The sequence below is a fragment of the Biomphalaria glabrata genome, chromosome 3 (genome assembly GCF_947242115.1).
Source record: "Biomphalaria glabrata chromosome 3, xgBioGlab47.1, whole genome shotgun sequence".
NCBI lineage: Eukaryota > Metazoa > Mollusca > Gastropoda > Planorbidae > Biomphalaria > Biomphalaria glabrata.
This window is the reverse complement of record NC_074713.1, coordinates 40,480,352-40,495,487: the sequence shown is the minus strand read 5'-3', so window position 1 is coordinate 40,495,487 and position 15,136 is coordinate 40,480,352. Positions and strand designations below refer to the sequence as shown.

General features: G+C 41.7%; 9 protein-coding genes and 3 non-coding genes across 12 annotated transcripts; 6 read left to right on the top strand and 6 right to left on the bottom strand.

Annotated features, from left to right (window-relative positions):
- The first annotated feature begins 182 nt into the window (after nucleotides 1-182).
- On the top strand, nucleotides 183-5,412 carry LOC129925090 (uncharacterized). The gene is made up of 4 exons (XM_056023444.1): nucleotides 183-536; nucleotides 2,374-2,749; nucleotides 3,924-4,295; nucleotides 5,006-5,412. The coding sequence occupies exons 1-4, from the start codon at nucleotides 228-230 to the stop codon at nucleotides 5,344-5,346; spliced, it is 1,398 nt and encodes a 465-aa protein (XP_055879419.1). The 5' UTR covers nucleotides 183-227; the 3' UTR covers nucleotides 5,347-5,412.
- Nucleotides 974-1,092, bottom strand: LOC129925432 (5S ribosomal RNA). Its single transcript, XR_008777198.1, has one exon. It is a non-coding gene; the product is annotated as a 5S ribosomal RNA (ribosomal RNA).
- Nucleotides 1,729-2,172, bottom strand: LOC129925350 (histone H2B, gonadal). The gene has a single exon (XM_056025052.1). The coding sequence runs from the start codon at nucleotides 2,126-2,128 to the stop codon at nucleotides 1,760-1,762; it is 369 nt and encodes a 122-aa protein (XP_055881027.1). The 5' UTR covers nucleotides 2,129-2,172; the 3' UTR covers nucleotides 1,729-1,759.
- LOC129925362 (histone H2A) lies at nucleotides 2,319-2,836 on the top strand. Its single transcript, XM_056025065.1, has one exon. The coding sequence runs from the start codon at nucleotides 2,377-2,379 to the stop codon at nucleotides 2,761-2,763; it is 387 nt and encodes a 128-aa protein (XP_055881040.1). The 5' UTR covers nucleotides 2,319-2,376; the 3' UTR covers nucleotides 2,764-2,836.
- Nucleotides 5,413-5,801: 389 nt separating the features above from the next.
- Nucleotides 5,802-5,920, bottom strand: LOC129925421 (5S ribosomal RNA). The gene has a single exon (XR_008777187.1). It is a non-coding gene; the product is annotated as a 5S ribosomal RNA (ribosomal RNA).
- Nucleotides 5,921-6,567: 647 nt separating this feature from the next.
- LOC129925348 (histone H2B, gonadal) lies at nucleotides 6,568-7,001 on the bottom strand. Its single transcript, XM_056025050.1, has one exon. It carries the CDS (start codon nucleotides 6,955-6,957, stop codon nucleotides 6,589-6,591), a length of 369 nt encoding a protein of 122 aa, XP_055881025.1. The 5' UTR covers nucleotides 6,958-7,001; the 3' UTR covers nucleotides 6,568-6,588.
- A 146-nt stretch (nucleotides 7,002-7,147) lies between these two features.
- Nucleotides 7,148-7,670, top strand: LOC129925356 (histone H2A). Its single transcript, XM_056025059.1, has one exon. It carries the CDS (start codon nucleotides 7,206-7,208, stop codon nucleotides 7,590-7,592), a length of 387 nt encoding a protein of 128 aa, XP_055881034.1. The 5' UTR covers nucleotides 7,148-7,205; the 3' UTR covers nucleotides 7,593-7,670.
- Nucleotides 7,671-8,741: 1,071 nt separating this feature from the next.
- Nucleotides 8,742-9,266, top strand: LOC129925337 (histone H3). The gene has a single exon (XM_056025037.1). It carries the CDS (start codon nucleotides 8,795-8,797, stop codon nucleotides 9,203-9,205), a length of 411 nt encoding a protein of 136 aa, XP_055881012.1. The 5' UTR covers nucleotides 8,742-8,794; the 3' UTR covers nucleotides 9,206-9,266.
- A 555-nt stretch (nucleotides 9,267-9,821) lies between these two features.
- On the top strand, nucleotides 9,822-15,076 carry LOC129925089 (uncharacterized). The gene is made up of 4 exons (XM_056023443.1): nucleotides 9,822-10,175; nucleotides 12,036-12,411; nucleotides 13,587-13,958; nucleotides 14,670-15,076. Exons 1-4 carry the CDS (start codon nucleotides 9,867-9,869, stop codon nucleotides 15,008-15,010), a joined length of 1,398 nt encoding a protein of 465 aa, XP_055879418.1. The 5' UTR covers nucleotides 9,822-9,866; the 3' UTR covers nucleotides 15,011-15,076.
- LOC129925408 (5S ribosomal RNA) lies at nucleotides 10,637-10,755 on the bottom strand. The gene has a single exon (XR_008777176.1). It is a non-coding gene; the product is annotated as a 5S ribosomal RNA (ribosomal RNA).
- On the bottom strand, nucleotides 11,401-11,834 carry LOC129925344 (histone H2B, gonadal). The gene has a single exon (XM_056025045.1). The coding sequence runs from the start codon at nucleotides 11,788-11,790 to the stop codon at nucleotides 11,422-11,424; it is 369 nt and encodes a 122-aa protein (XP_055881020.1). The 5' UTR covers nucleotides 11,791-11,834; the 3' UTR covers nucleotides 11,401-11,421.
- LOC129925355 (histone H2A) lies at nucleotides 11,981-12,503 on the top strand. Its single transcript, XM_056025058.1, has one exon. The coding sequence runs from the start codon at nucleotides 12,039-12,041 to the stop codon at nucleotides 12,423-12,425; it is 387 nt and encodes a 128-aa protein (XP_055881033.1). The 5' UTR covers nucleotides 11,981-12,038; the 3' UTR covers nucleotides 12,426-12,503.
- Nucleotides 15,077-15,136: the final 60 nt, after the last annotated feature.

Sequence of the window (15,136 nt, the reverse complement as noted above, 5' to 3'; positions counted from 1 at the left end):
GAGGGGAAAGGTAGAGTAGTTCTTTGGTACGGTAGTGATTCATTCGTGAATGTAAGCGCCCTGAAGCTACAACCTGATTGGTTCCCATTAGTGGACTGTAGTGCGAGGAGTAACCAATCGACAATCGACGTCCGCCACGTTGAGTGAGCCAAGCGCGTCGTCAGTATAAATAGAAGTGTGCCCGCGTCGTTCAGTCAGTCGATTCGGTAAAAATCTTCTACATCAACATGTCTGGACGTGGTAAAGGTGGAAAGGGCTTAGGCAAAGGAGGCGCCAAGCGTCACCGCAAAGTATTGCGTGATAACATCCAGGGTATCACTAAGCCTGCCATCCGTCGTCTTGCTCGCAGAGGTGGTGTCAAACGTATCTCTGGTCTGATCTATGAAGAAACCAGAGGTGTCCTAAAGGTTTTCCTTGAAAATGTCATCAGGGATGCCGTCACCTACACTGAGCATGCCAAGAGGAAGACTGTCACTGCTATGGATGTGGTCTACGCATTGAAACGCCAAGGACGTACCCTGTACGGCTTTGGTGGTTAAACCATCTCGAACGCTGCATCTCACACCTCTCAAGAAAACACCGGCCCTTATCAGGGCCATCCCAAATTTTCACGAATAAGCTTGAGTCAAATGCATGTATAATGCCAACCTTATGACACAGCCAAATAATTATTTTTAATTTATTTCTATTAGCTCGCTCTGTACTTTTCCTACATGTGTTTAGCCCATTTGTTTTAATTATACATCAACGTTGATTTTGCAAAAAGTTATTAGATCTTCAATAGCAGTAGTATAAATTAAGTATGCTATTCCTAGTGATTTAATTCACAGCCGTTATTATTATTATTATTATTATTAAAGCTATACAATTACTCGGCTTGATTTTAGAAAACAAAATAGCCCTAATCTTAAAAATAAGAAGTAAAAGAAAATGCGGCATAATATGTAGAAAATGATAAATAATTAAAAAAAAAAGTCTACAACACGTGGTGTTCCCAAGCGGTCACCCATCTAAGTACTAACCACGCCCGACGTTGCTTGACTTCGGTGATCGGACGAGAACCGGTATTTTCAACGTGGTATGGCCGTAGACACATTCTGGGAGATTCGGTATGTATATATAGTTATTTTTTTTTTTATACTTTTTGTTTGTTTCGGTGTTATTGTGCAAGGTTGAGTGATAAGTTAATATTGATGGCCTACCAGAAAATTCAAAGTAAACACTCTTTCTTTTCCAACCCAACTGCTGTATATATATATATATATATTTTCAACCTCTCCGCTTTCTCTCAGCACATTTTTTTTTTTTTTTTGGGTCTATTTTAAGCGTTCGCTTTCTGATTGGTCGTACTCGGCGCGGTCGTCTGCTATTGCTACTAGATTAAAAAAAAAAAAAGAATTACCGCCAAGCTCTCGCTATTGTGAACGTGAAGAGGAATGACTGGCGTAATGTTATGTGTTGTGTTCTTCTATCCTTTGTCATGTATGTACAATTTATAAACGTTTAGTATTACTCTAGTATTATTTTTCTTTCCTATCACTAACAAAAGTAATTCGTCCCGCTATTTATTACAATAAAGGACATATTTTGCACGCTTGTTTTATTGATGCAATAATTCATAATAACCAGTCAGAAAGAATACAACAAACTAGTCTCATTTAGATTGTGCATTACTCAAGCATAATTGTGAAGTAATCGGAGGCCCTAAAAAGGGCCGTTGTGTGGGGAGGGAAAAAAAAAGGGTGGATGGGAGGCAGCTTTATTTGCTGGTGGTGTACTTGGTGACTGCCTTGGTACCCTCACTGACAGCGTGCTTGGCCAGCTCACCAGGAAGTAGGAGACGGACGGCAGTCTGAATCTCCCTAGATGTGATGGTGCTGCGTTTGTTGTAGTGAGCCAAACGGCTAGCCTCGGCTGAGATGCGCTCAAAGATGTCATTCACAAAAGAGTTCATGATTGACATGGCCTTTGAGGAGATACCAGTGTCAGGGTGCACTTGTTTCAACACTTTGTAAATGTAGATGCTGTAGCTTTCCTTTCTCCTCCTCTTCTTCTTCTTATCGCCGGTGCGTACGGCTTTAGCCTTGCCGGCTTTCTTGGCTCCCTTTGACGATACTTTGGGTGGCATGGTTTTCGATCTGTGCGTGATACACAAAACTGAGTGGGACTGACGAAGCGGTCGCTTTATATACGAAACGGCGTGGAAATCGGGCGAGTACGCGACAGAGTACGAGCGCGTTGGACCAATCGGAGCGCTGCTTTCTCACTAACCGAAAGTCCGCTCGATTTCGTATAAAATGGGTCGAGCGGCGCGCTGATGTCTCACTCGCATATTTCTGTGTGCGCTTGTTTCATCTCTACCTACACAATAAGAAAATGTCCGGACGCGGTAAAGGAGGCAAAGTTAAAGGCAAGTCCAAGTCTCGTTCATCCCGGGCTGGACTTCAGTTTCCAGTCGGTCGTATCCATCGTCTGTTGAGAAAGGGGAACTATGCTGAGCGTGTTGGTGCCGGCGCCCCTGTTTACCTCGCTGCAGTGCTCGAGTATTTGGCTGCCGAAGTTCTCGAGTTGGCTGGCAACGCTGCCAGAGACAACAAGAAGACAAGAATCATTCCCCGTCACCTCCAGCTGGCCATCAGAAACGACGAGGAGTTGAACAAACTTCTGTCTGGCGTCACCATCGCTCAGGGTGGTGTCTTGCCCAACATCCAAGCCGTACTTCTGCCCAAGAAGTCTCAAAAGACACCAGGTGGCAAGGCATAAATCGTCATTCAACACCACTCCCACCCAAGTCACCCCAACAACACACTGTCCTTTTCAGGACAACCTCCACATATTTCAAAATTAGCTTTGACGTTCACAAACAGACGAGCTGTTACATTTGTTTATTTTATCTGTAGTTAGACATTATTATTTACATATGCAGGTCGCAACTGAGTTTGCACTGCGCTCACCCATTGCCATAATTTTTTCCCAATTATTATTTCGCATTACTATTATGCTTACACATTTTTTTTTTTAAATTATCTGTACGCATTAACTCTTACACATTGGCTATAAGGCAGATGTTTCATTCGTTAATTACTTAGTTCGTTTAATCAAGTCACTTACTTAGATGTTGATGAATAAAAATTAATTAGTTTAAGATAATAAGGCTTGGCTACTAATAGCGAATCTGTACTTCTATGCTGCGTTTCAAACTGTGACATTACATTAAGAAACTAATAATACATTTATGCACAAGAAAAGAAACACCATCAGTTTTGTTTTGGTTTTTAATATCTAACTTTCAAAAAAAAAAAAAAAAAAAAGGAAAAAATCCCCACCACACATTTTTTTTGGTGTTTAGTTGATTTTAAAAAAAAAACACACACATACACACACATACACACAAATAAATTAATATCGATAATCAACAACTTAAAATGTGGGGGGAAAAAAATCACAGAATTAAAATTGGCGCAAACTTCAATCAATGCAAACTAAAACTAGGCCAACCGAGTACAGAACGAATGTACCAATCAGAACGAGGAGCCTCTAGAGATAAACCAATGAATGATGAATGGAGAAAAGAATACAACAAGTTGGCCTCAATAAAGTGAACGTGGTGATAATGTTTTTCTTTTTCCTGTAAATAACATCACTGATTCGTCTAAACATCTCTGTTTTCGTTCCTTTAGCTCTATCAAAGACAATATTTATTCCTTTTCATTATCATACAAGGAATTTTGTGGTGGGAAAAAAAAAAAAAAAGTTCTTACTATCAGTACCGCGGCGATATAGTTTGTTTTCGAGACGCAGCGAGCCGCGTTCAGAATGTAACGTCCAATCAAGAAACGATGTTCACGGATAGACCAATCGTTGTGCACAGGTCTAAATCTGCGCTGACGCTGCCCTATATAAGCTTGACTCGGTCGCGCGCTGAGACATTCTTGATCTCAATCAAGTCGCTCGAAACTTCGCAATGGCTAGAACCAAGCAAACCGCTCGTAAATCCACTGGTGGTAAGGCACCACGTAAACAGCTGGCCACAAAGGCTGCAAGGAAATCAGCACCAGCTACCGGAGGTGTTAAGAAGCCCCATCGTTACAGGCCCGGCACTGTCGCCCTGAGAGAAATCCGTCGTTACCAGAAGAGCACTGAGCTTCTGATCCGCAAACTGCCATTCCAACGTTTGGTCCGTGAGATCGCTCAAGATTTCAAGACTGACCTGCGCTTCCAGAGCTCTGCAGTTATGGCTCTCCAAGAGGCTAGCGAGGCTTACCTTGTCGGTCTCTTTGAAGATACCAACTTGTGTGCCATCCACGCCAAGCGTGTCACAATCATGCCCAAAGACATCCAGCTTGCCAGACGTATTCGTGGTGAGCGTGCTTAAACAAACTCCTCCCTCTTTGCCCCAAACCAGCTATCAACGGTCCTTTTTAGGACCAACACATATTCCTAAATTAGCTTTTGAGTTGACGTTATATAATTTATTGCCACCACCGTAGCTATAATATGTATACATTTTGCATGAGTGGTAAAAGAAAAAAAAACAAAAACGTACACATACCGTTGTTGGCGTTGTATATTTTTTTGCTGCCCCTCTATGGCATTTCCTTCTAATAGACCCATATATCTATTTATTAAAAGTTACAATGTTTTATTAGAGACAAAACAAAATTAAACTTGTTGGTGTTTTGCAACAAGATACGAATAACATTATATTGAAAACTACGTTTGATGGGTATAAATCGTTGAGAAAGAACTCTTCCTATTCGGGTGGGAGTGGGAGAACTATTTTTGTTGTTGTTTGGATGAGAGGGAGGGAGGGGAAAGGTAGAGTAGTTCTTTGGTACGGTAGTGATTCATTCGTGAATGTAAGCGCCCTGAAGCTACAACCTGATTGGTTCCCATTAGTGGACTGTAGTGCGAGGAGTAACCAATGACAATCGACGTCCGCCACGTTGAGTGAGCCAAGCGCGTCGTCAGTATAAATAGAAGTGTGCCCGCGTCGTTCAGTCAGTCGATTCGGTAAAAATCTTCTACATCAACATGTCTGGACGTGGTAAAGGTGGAAAGGGCTTAGGCAAAGGAGGCGCCAAGCGTCACCGCAAAGTATTGCGTGATAACATCCAGGGTATCACTAAGCCTGCCATCCGTCGTCTTGCTCGCAGAGGTGGTGTCAAACGTATCTCTGGTCTGATCTATGAAGAAACCAGAGGTGTCCTAAAGGTTTTCCTTGAAAATGTCATCAGGGATGCCGTCACCTACACTGAGCATGCCAAGAGGAAGACTGTCACTGCTATGGATGTGGTCTACGCATTGAAACGCCAAGGACGTACCCTGTACGGCTTTGGTGGTTAAACCATCTCGAACGCTGCATCTCACACCTCTCAAGAAAACACCGGCCCTTATCAGGGCCATCCCAAATTTTCACGAATAAGCTTGAGTCAAATGCATGTATAATGCCAACCTTATGACACAGCCAAATAATTATTTTTAATTTATTTCTATTAGCTCGCTCTGTACTTTTCCTACATGTGTTTAGCCCATTTGTTTTAATTATACATCAACGTTGATTTTGCAAAAAGTTATTAGATCTTCAATAGCAGTAGTATAAATTAAGTATGCTATTCCTAGTGATTTAATTCACAGCCGTTATTATTATTATTATTATTATTATTATTATTATTAAAGCTATACAATTACTCGGCTTGATTTTAGAAAACAAAATAGCCCTAATCTTAAAAATAAGAAGTAAAAGAAAATGCGGCATAATATGTAGAAAATGATAAATAATTAAAAAAAAAAAAAAAAAAAGTCTACAACACGTGGTGTTCCCAAGCGGTCACCCATCTAAGTACTAACCACGCCCGACGTTGCTTGACTTCGGTGATCGGACGAGAACCGGTATTTTCAACGTGGTATGGCCGTAGACACATTCTGGGAGATTCGGTATGTATATATAGTTATTTTTTTTTTTATACTTTTTGTTTGTTTCGGTGTTATTGTGCAAGGTTGAGTGATAAGTTAATATTGATGGCCTACCAGAAAATTCAAAGTAAACACTCTTTCTTTTCCAACCCAACTGCTGTATATATATATATATATATTTTCAACCTCTCCGCTTTCTCTCAGCACATTTTTTTTTTTTTTTTTGGGTCTATTTTAAGCGTTCGCTTTCTGATTGGGCGTACTCGGCGCGGTCGTCTGCTATTGCTACTAGATTAAAAAAAAAAAAAGAATTACCGCCAAGCTCTCGCTATTGTGAACGTGAAGAGGAATGACTGGCGTAATGTTATGTGTTGTGTTCTTCTATCCTTTGTCATGTATGTACAATTTATAAACGTTTAGTATTACTCTAGTATTATTTTTCTTTCCTATCACTAACAAAAGTAATTCGTCCCGCTATTTATTACAATAAAGGACATATTTTGCACGCTTGTTTTATTGATGCAATAATTCATAATAACCAGTCAGAAAGAATACAACAAACTAGTCTCATTTAGATTGTGCATTACTCAAGCATAATTGTGAAGTAATTGGAGGCCCTAAAAAGGGCCGTTGTGTGGGGAGGGAAAAAAAAAGGGTGGATGGGAGGCAGCTTTATTTGCTGGTGGTGTACTTGGTGACTGCCTTGGTACCCTCACTGACAGCGTGCTTGGCCAGCTCACCAGGAAGTAGGAGACGGACGGCAGTCTGAATCTCCCTAGATGTGATGGTGCTGCGTTTGTTGTAGTGAGCCAAACGGCTAGCCTCGGCTGAGATGCGCTCAAAGATGTCATTCACAAAAGAGTTCATGATTGACATGGCCTTTGAGGAGATACCAGTGTCAGGGTGCACTTGTTTCAACACTTTGTAAATGTAGATGCTGTAGCTTTCCTTTCTCCTCCTCTTCTTCTTCTTATCGCCGGTGCGTACGGCTTTAGCCTTGCCGGCTTTCTTGGCTCCCTTTGACGATACTTTGGGTGGCATGGTTTTCGATCTGTGCGTGATACACAAAACTGAGTGGGACTGACGAAGCGGTCGCTTTATATACGAAACGGCGTGGAAATCGGGCGAGTACGCGACAGAGTACGAGCGCGTTGGACCAATCGGAGCGCTGCTTTCTCACTAACCGAAAGTCCGCTCGATTTCGTATAAAATGGGTCGAGCGGCGCGCTGATGTCTCACTCGCATATTTCTGTGTGCGCTTGTTTCATCTCTACCTACACAATAAGAAAATGTCCGGACGCGGTAAAGGAGGCAAAGTTAAAGGCAAGTCCAAGTCTCGTTCATCCCGGGCTGGACTTCAGTTTCCAGTCGGTCGTATCCATCGTCTGTTGAGAAAGGGGAACTATGCTGAGCGTGTTGGTGCCGGCGCCCCTGTTTACCTCGCTGCAGTGCTCGAGTATTTGGCTGCCGAAGTTCTCGAGTTGGCTGGCAACGCTGCCAGAGACAACAAGAAGACAAGAATCATTCCCCGTCACCTCCAGCTGGCCATCAGAAACGACGAGGAGTTGAACAAACTTCTGTCTGGCGTCACCATCGCTCAGGGTGGTGTCTTGCCCAACATCCAAGCCGTACTTCTGCCCAAGAAGTCTCAAAAGACACCAGGTGGCAAGGCATAAATCGTCATTCAACACCACTCCCACCCAAGTCACCCCAACAACACACTGTCCTTTTCAGGACAACCTCCACATATTTCAAAATTAGCTTTGACGTTCACAAACAAACGAGCTGTTACATTTGTTTATTTTATCTGTAGTTAGACATTATTATTTACATATGCAGGTCGCAACTGAGTTTGCACTGCGCTCACCCATTGCCATAATTTTTTTCCCAATTATTATTTCGCATTACTATTATGCTTACACATTTTTTTTTTTAAATTATCTGTACGCATTAACTCTTACACATTGGCTATAAGGCAGATGTTTCATTCGTTAATTACTTAGTTCGTTTAATCAAGTCACTTACTTAGATGTTGATGAATAAAAATTAATTAGTTTAAGATAATAAGGCTTGGCTACTAATAGCGAATCTGTACTTCTATGCTGCGTTTCAAACTGTGACATTACATTAAGAAACTAATAATACATTTATGCACAAGAAAAGAAACACCATCAGTTTTGTTTTGGTTTTTAATATCTAACTTTCAAAAAAAAAAAAAAAAAAAAGGAAAAAATCCCCACCACACATTTTTTTTGGTGTTTAGTTGATTTTTAAAAAAAAACACACACATACACACACATACACACAAATAAATTAATATCGATAATCAACAACTTAAAATGTGGGGGGAAAAAAATCACAGAATTAAAATTGGCGCAAACTTCAATCAATGCAGACTAAAACTAGGCCAACCGAGTACAGAACGAATGTACCAATCAGAACGAGGAGCCTCTAGAGATAAACCAATGAATGATGAATGGAGAAAAGAATACAACAAGTTGGCCTCAATAAAGTGAACGTGGTGATAATGTTTTTCTTTTTCCTGTAAATAACATCACTGATTCGTCTAAACATCTCTGTTTTCGTTCCTTTAGCTCTATCAAAGACAATATTTATTCCTTTTCATTATCATACAAGGAATTTTGTGGTGGGAAAAAAAAAAAAAAAGTTCTTACTATCAGTACCGCGGCGATATAGTTTGTTTTCGAGACGCAGCGAGCCGCGTTCAGAATGTAACGTCCAATCAAGAAACGATGTTCACGGATAGACCAATCGTTGTGCACAGGTCTAAATCTGCGCTGACGCTGCCCTATATAAGCTTGACTCGGTCGCGCGCTGAGACATTCTTGATCTCAATCAAGTCGCTCGAAACTTCGCAATGGCTAGAACCAAGCAAACCGCTCGTAAATCCACTGGTGGTAAGGCACCACGTAAACAGCTGGCCACAAAGGCTGCAAGGAAATCAGCACCAGCTACCGGAGGTGTTAAGAAGCCCCATCGTTACAGGCCCGGCACTGTCGCCCTGAGAGAAATCCGTCGTTACCAGAAGAGCACTGAGCTTCTGATCCGCAAACTGCCATTCCAACGTTTGGTCCGTGAGATCGCTCAAGATTTCAAGACTGACCTGCGCTTCCAGAGCTCTGCAGTTATGGCTCTCCAAGAGGCTAGCGAGGCTTACCTTGTCGGTCTCTTTGAAGATACCAACTTGTGTGCCATCCACGCCAAGCGTGTCACAATCATGCCCAAAGACATCCAGCTTGCCAGACGTATTCGTGGTGAGCGTGCTTAAACAAACTCCTCCCTCTTTGCCCCAAACCAGCTATCAACGGTCCTTTTTAGGACCAACACATATTCCTAAATTAGCTTTTGAGTTGACGTTATATAATTTATTGCCACCACCGTAGCTATAATATGTATACATTTTGCATGAGTGGTAAAAGAAAAAAAAAACAAAAACGTACACATACCGTTGTTGGCGTTGTATATTTTTTTGCTGCCCCTCTATGGCATTTCCTTCTAATAGACCCATATATCTATTTATTAAAAGTTACAATGTTTTATTAGAGACAAAACAAAATAAAACTTGTTGGTGTTTTGCAACAAGATACGAATAACATTATATTGAAAACTACGTTTGATGGGTATAAATCGTTGAGAAAGAACTCTTCCTATTCGGGTGGGAGTGGGAGAACTATTTTTGTTGTTGTTTGGATGAGAGGGAGGGAGGGGAAAGGTAGAGTAGTTCTTTGGTACGGTAGTGATTCATTCGTGAATGTAAGCGCCCTGAAGCTACAACCTGATTGGTTCCCATTAGTGGACTGTAGTGCGAGGAGTAACCAATCGACAATCGACGTCCGCCACGTTGAGTGAGCCAAGCGCGTCGTCAGTATAAATAGAAGTGTGCCCGCGTCGTTCAGTCAGTCGATTCGGTAAAAATCTTCTACATCAACATGTCTGGACGTGGTAAAGGTGGAAAGGGCTTAGGCAAAGGAGGCGCCAAGCGTCACCGCAAAGTATTGCGTGATAACATCCAGGGTATCACTAAGCCTGCCATCCGTCGTCTTGCTCGCAGAGGTGGTGTCAAACGTATCTCTGGTCTGATCTATGAAGAAACCAGAGGTGTCCTAAAGGTTTTCCTTGAAAATGTCATCAGGGATGCCGTCACCTACACTGAGCATGCCAAGAGGAAGACTGTCACTGCTATGGATGTGGTCTACGCATTGAAACGCCAAGGACGTACCCTGTACGGCTTTGGTGGTTAAACCATCTCGAACGCTGCATCTCACACCTCTCAAGAAAACACCGGCCCTTATCAGGGCCATCCCAAATTTTCACGAATAAGCTTGAGTCAAATGCATGTATAATGCCAACCTTATGACACAGCCAAATAATTATTTTTAATTTATTTCTATTAGCTCGCTCTGTACTTTTCCTACATGTGTTTAGCCCATTTGTTTTAATTATACATCAACGTTGATTTTGCAAAAAGTTATTAGATCTTCAATAGCAGTAGTATAAATTAAGTATGCTATTCCTAGTGATTTAATTCACAGCCGTTATTATTATTATTATTATTATTATTATTATTATTATTAAAGCTATACAATTACTCGGCTTGATTTTAGAAAACAAAATAGCCCTAATCTTAAAAATAAGAAGTAAAAGAAAATGCGGCATAATATGTAGAAAATGATAAATAATTAAAAAAAAAAAAAAAAAAAGTCTACAACACGTGGTGTTCCCAAGCGGTCACCCATCTAAGTACTAACCACGCCCGACGTTGCTTGACTTCGGTGATCGGACGAGAACCGGTATTTTCAACGTGGTATGGCCGTAGACACATTCTGGGAGATTCGGTATGTATATATAGTTATTTTTTTTTTTATACTTTTTGTTTGTTTCGGTGTTATTGTGCAAGGTTGAGTGATAAGTTAATATTGATGGCCTACCAGAAAATTCAAAGTAAACACTCTTTCTTTTCCAACCCAACTGCTGTATATATATATATATATATTTTCAACCTCTCCGCTTTCTCTCAGCACATTTTTTTTTTTTTTTTGGGTCTATTTTAAGCGTTCGCTTTCTGATTGGTCGTACTCGGCGCGGTCGTCCGCTATTGCTACTAGATTAAAAAAAAAAAAGAATTACCGCCAAGCTCTCGCTATTGTGAACGTGAAGAGGAATGACTGGCGTAATGTTATGTGTTGTGTTCTTCTATCCTTTGTCATGTATGTACAATTTATAAACGTTTAGTATTACTCTAGTATTATTTTTCTTTCCTATCACTAACAAAAGTAATTCGTCCCGCTATTTATTACAATAAAGGACATATTTTGCACGCTTGTTTTATTGATGCAATAATTCATAATAACCAGTCAGAAAGAATACAACAAACTAGTCTCATTTAGATTGTGCATTACTCAAGCATAATTGTGAAGTAATTGGAGGCCCTAAAAAGGGCCGTTGTGTGGGGAGGGAAAAAAAAAGGGTGGATGGGAGGCAGCTTTATTTGCTGGTGGTGTACTTGGTGACTGCCTTGGTACCCTCACTGACAGCGTGCTTGGCCAGCTCACCAGGAAGTAGGAGACGGACGGCAGTCTGAATCTCCCTAGATGTGATGGTGCTGCGTTTGTTGTAGTGAGCCAAACGGCTAGCCTCGGCTGAGATGCGCTCAAAGATGTCATTCACAAAAGAGTTCATGATTGACATGGCCTTTGAGGAGATACCAGTGTCAGGGTGCACTTGTTTCAACACTTTGTAAATGTAGATGCTGTAGCTTTCCTTTCTCCTCCTCTTCTTCTTCTTATCGCCGGTGCGTACGGCTTTAGCCTTGCCGGCTTTCTTGGCTCCCTTTGACGATACTTTGGGTGGCATGGTTTTCGATCTGTGCGTGATACACAAAACTGAGTGGGACTGACGAAGCGGTCGCTTTATATACGAAACGGCGTGGAAATCGGGCGAGTACGCGACAGAGTACGAGCGCGTTGGACCAATCGGAGCGCTGCTTTCTCACTAACCGAAAGTCCGCTCGATTTCGTATAAAATGGGTCGAGCGGCGCGCTGATGTCTCACTCGCATATTTCTGTGTGCGCTTGTTTCATCTCTACCTACACAATAAGAAAATGTCCGGACGCGGTAAAGGAGGCAAAGTTAAAGGCAAGTCCAAGTCTCGTTCATCCCGGGCTGGACTTCAGTTTCCAGTCGGTCGTATCCATCGTCTGTTGAGAAAGGGGAACTATGCTGAGCGTGTTGGTGCCGGCGCCCCTGTTTACCTCGCTGCAGTGCTCGAGTATTTGGCTGCCGAAGTTCTCGAGTTGGCTGGCAACGCTGCCAGAGACAACAAGAAGACAAGAATCATTCCCCGTCACCTCCAGCTGGCCATCAGAAACGACGAGGAGTTGAACAAACTTCTGTCTGGCGTCACCATCGCTCAGGGTGGTGTCTTGCCCAACATCCAAGCCGTACTTCTGCCCAAGAAGTCTCAAAAGACACCAGGTGGCAAGGCATAAATCGTCATTCAACACCACTCCCACCCAAGTCACCCCAACAACACACTGTCCTTTTCAGGACAACCTCCACATATTTCAAAATTAGCTTTGACGTTCACAAACAAACGAGCTGTTACATTTGTTTATTTTATCTGTAGTTAGACATTATTATTTACATATGCAGGTCGCAACTGAGTTTGCACTGCGCTCACCCATTGCCATAATTTTTTTCCCAATTATTATTTCGCATTACTATTATGCTTACACATTTTTTTTTTTAAATTATCTGTACGCATTAACTCTTACACATTGGCTATAAGGCAGATGTTTCATTCGTTAATTACTTAGTTCGTTTAATCAAGTCACTTACTTAGATGTTGATGAATAAAAATTAATTAGTTTAAGATAATAAGGCTTGGCTACTAATAGCGAATCTGTACTTCTATGCTGCGTTTCAAACTGTGACATTACATTAAGAAACTAATAATACATTTATGCACAAGAAAAGAAACACCATCAGTTTTGTTTTGGTTTTTAATATCTAACTTTCAAAAAAAAAAAAAAAAAAAAGGAAAAAATCCCCACCACACATTTTTTTTGGTGTTTAGTTGATTTTTAAAAAAAAACACACACATACACACACATACACACAAATAAATTAATATCGATAATCAACAACTTAAAATGTGGGGGGAAAAAAATCACAGAATTAAAATTGGCGCAAACTTCAATCAATGCAGACTAAAACTAGGCCAACCGAGTACAGAACGAATGTACCAATCAGAACGAGGAGCCTCTAGAGATAAACCAATGAATGATGAATGGAGAAAAGAATACAACAAGTTGGCCTCAATAAAGTGAACGTGGTGATAATGTTTTTCTTTTTCCTGTAAATAACATCACTGATTCGTCTAAACATCTCTGTTTTCGTTCCTTTAGCTCTATCAAAGACAATATTTATTCCTTTTCATTATCATACAAGGAATTTTGTGGTGGGAAAAAAAAAAAAAAAGTTCTTACTATCAGTACCGCGGCGATATAGTTTGTTTTCGAGACGCAGCGAGCCGCGTTCAGAATGTAACGTCCAATCAAGAAACGATGTTCACGGATAGACCAATCGTTGTGCACAGGTCTAAATCTGCGCTGACGCTGCCCTATATAAGCTTGACTCGGTCGCGCGCTGAGACATTCTTGATCTCAATCAAGTCGCTCGAAACTTCGCAATGGCTAGAACCAAGCAAACCGCTCGTAAATCCACTGGTGGTAAGGCACCACGTAAACAGCTGGCCACAAAGGCTGCAAGGAAATCAGCACCAGCTACCGGAGGTGTTAAGAAGCCCCATCGTTACAGGCCCGGCACTGTCGCCCTGAGAGAAATCCGTCGTTACCAGAAGAGCACTGAGCTTCTGATCCGCAAACTGCCATTCCAACGTTTGGTCCGTGAGATCGCTCAAGATTTCAAGACTGACCTGCGCTTCCAGAGCTCTGCAGTTATGGCTCTCCAAGAGGCTAGCGAGGCTTACCTTGTCGGTCTCTTTGAAGATACCAACTTGTGTGCCATCCACGCCAAGCGTGTCACAATCATGCCCAAAGACATCCAGCTTGCCAGACGTATTCGTGGTGAGCGTGCTTAAACAAACTCCTCCCTCTTTGCCCCAAACCAGCTATCAACGGTCCTTTTTAGGACCAACACATATTCCTAAATTAGCTTTTGAGTTGACGTTATATAATTTATTGCCACCACCGTAGCTATAATATGTATACATTTTGCATGAGTGGTAAAAGAAAAAAAAACAAAAACGTACACATACCGTTGTTGGCGTTGTATATTTTTTTGCTGCCCCTCTATGGCATTTCCTTCTAATAGACCCATATATCTATTTATTAAAAGTTACAATGTTTTATTAGAGACAAAACAAAATTAAAATTGTTGGTGTTTTGCAACAAGATACGAATAACATTATATTGAAAACTACGTTTGATGGGTATAAATCGTTGAGAAAGAACTCTTCCTATTCGGGTGGGAGTGGGAGAACTATTTTTGTTGTTGTTTGGATGAGAGGGAGGGAGGGGAAAGGTAGAGTAGTTCTTTGGTACGGTAGTGATTCATTCGTGAATGTAAGCGCCCTGAAGCTACAACCTGATTGGTTCCCATTAGTGGACTGTAGTGCGAGGAGTAACCAATCGACAATCGACGTCCGCCACGTTGAGTGAGCCAAGCGCGTCGTCAGTATAAATAGAAGTGTGCCCGCGTCGTTCAGTCAGTCGATTCGGTAAAAATCTTCTACATCAACATGTCTGGACGTGGTAAAGGTGGAAAGGGCTTAGGCAAAGGAGGCGCCAAGCGTCACCGCAAAGTATTGCGTGATAACATCCAGGGTATCACTAAGCCTGCCATCCGTCGTCTTGCTCGCAGAGGTGGTGTCAAACGTATCTCTGGTCTGATCTATGAAGAAACCAGAGGTGTCCTAAAGGTTTTCCTTGAAAATGTCATCAGGGATGCCGTCACCTACACTGAGCATGCCAAGAGGAAGACTGTCACTGCTATGGATGTGGTCTACGCATTGAAACGCCAAGGACGTACCCTGTACGGCTTTGGTGGTTAAACCATCTCGAACGCTGCATCTCACACCTCTCAAGAAAACACCGGCCCTTATCAGGGCCATCCCAAATTTTCACGAATAAGCTTGAGTCAAATGCATGTATAATGCCAACCTTATGACACAGCCAAA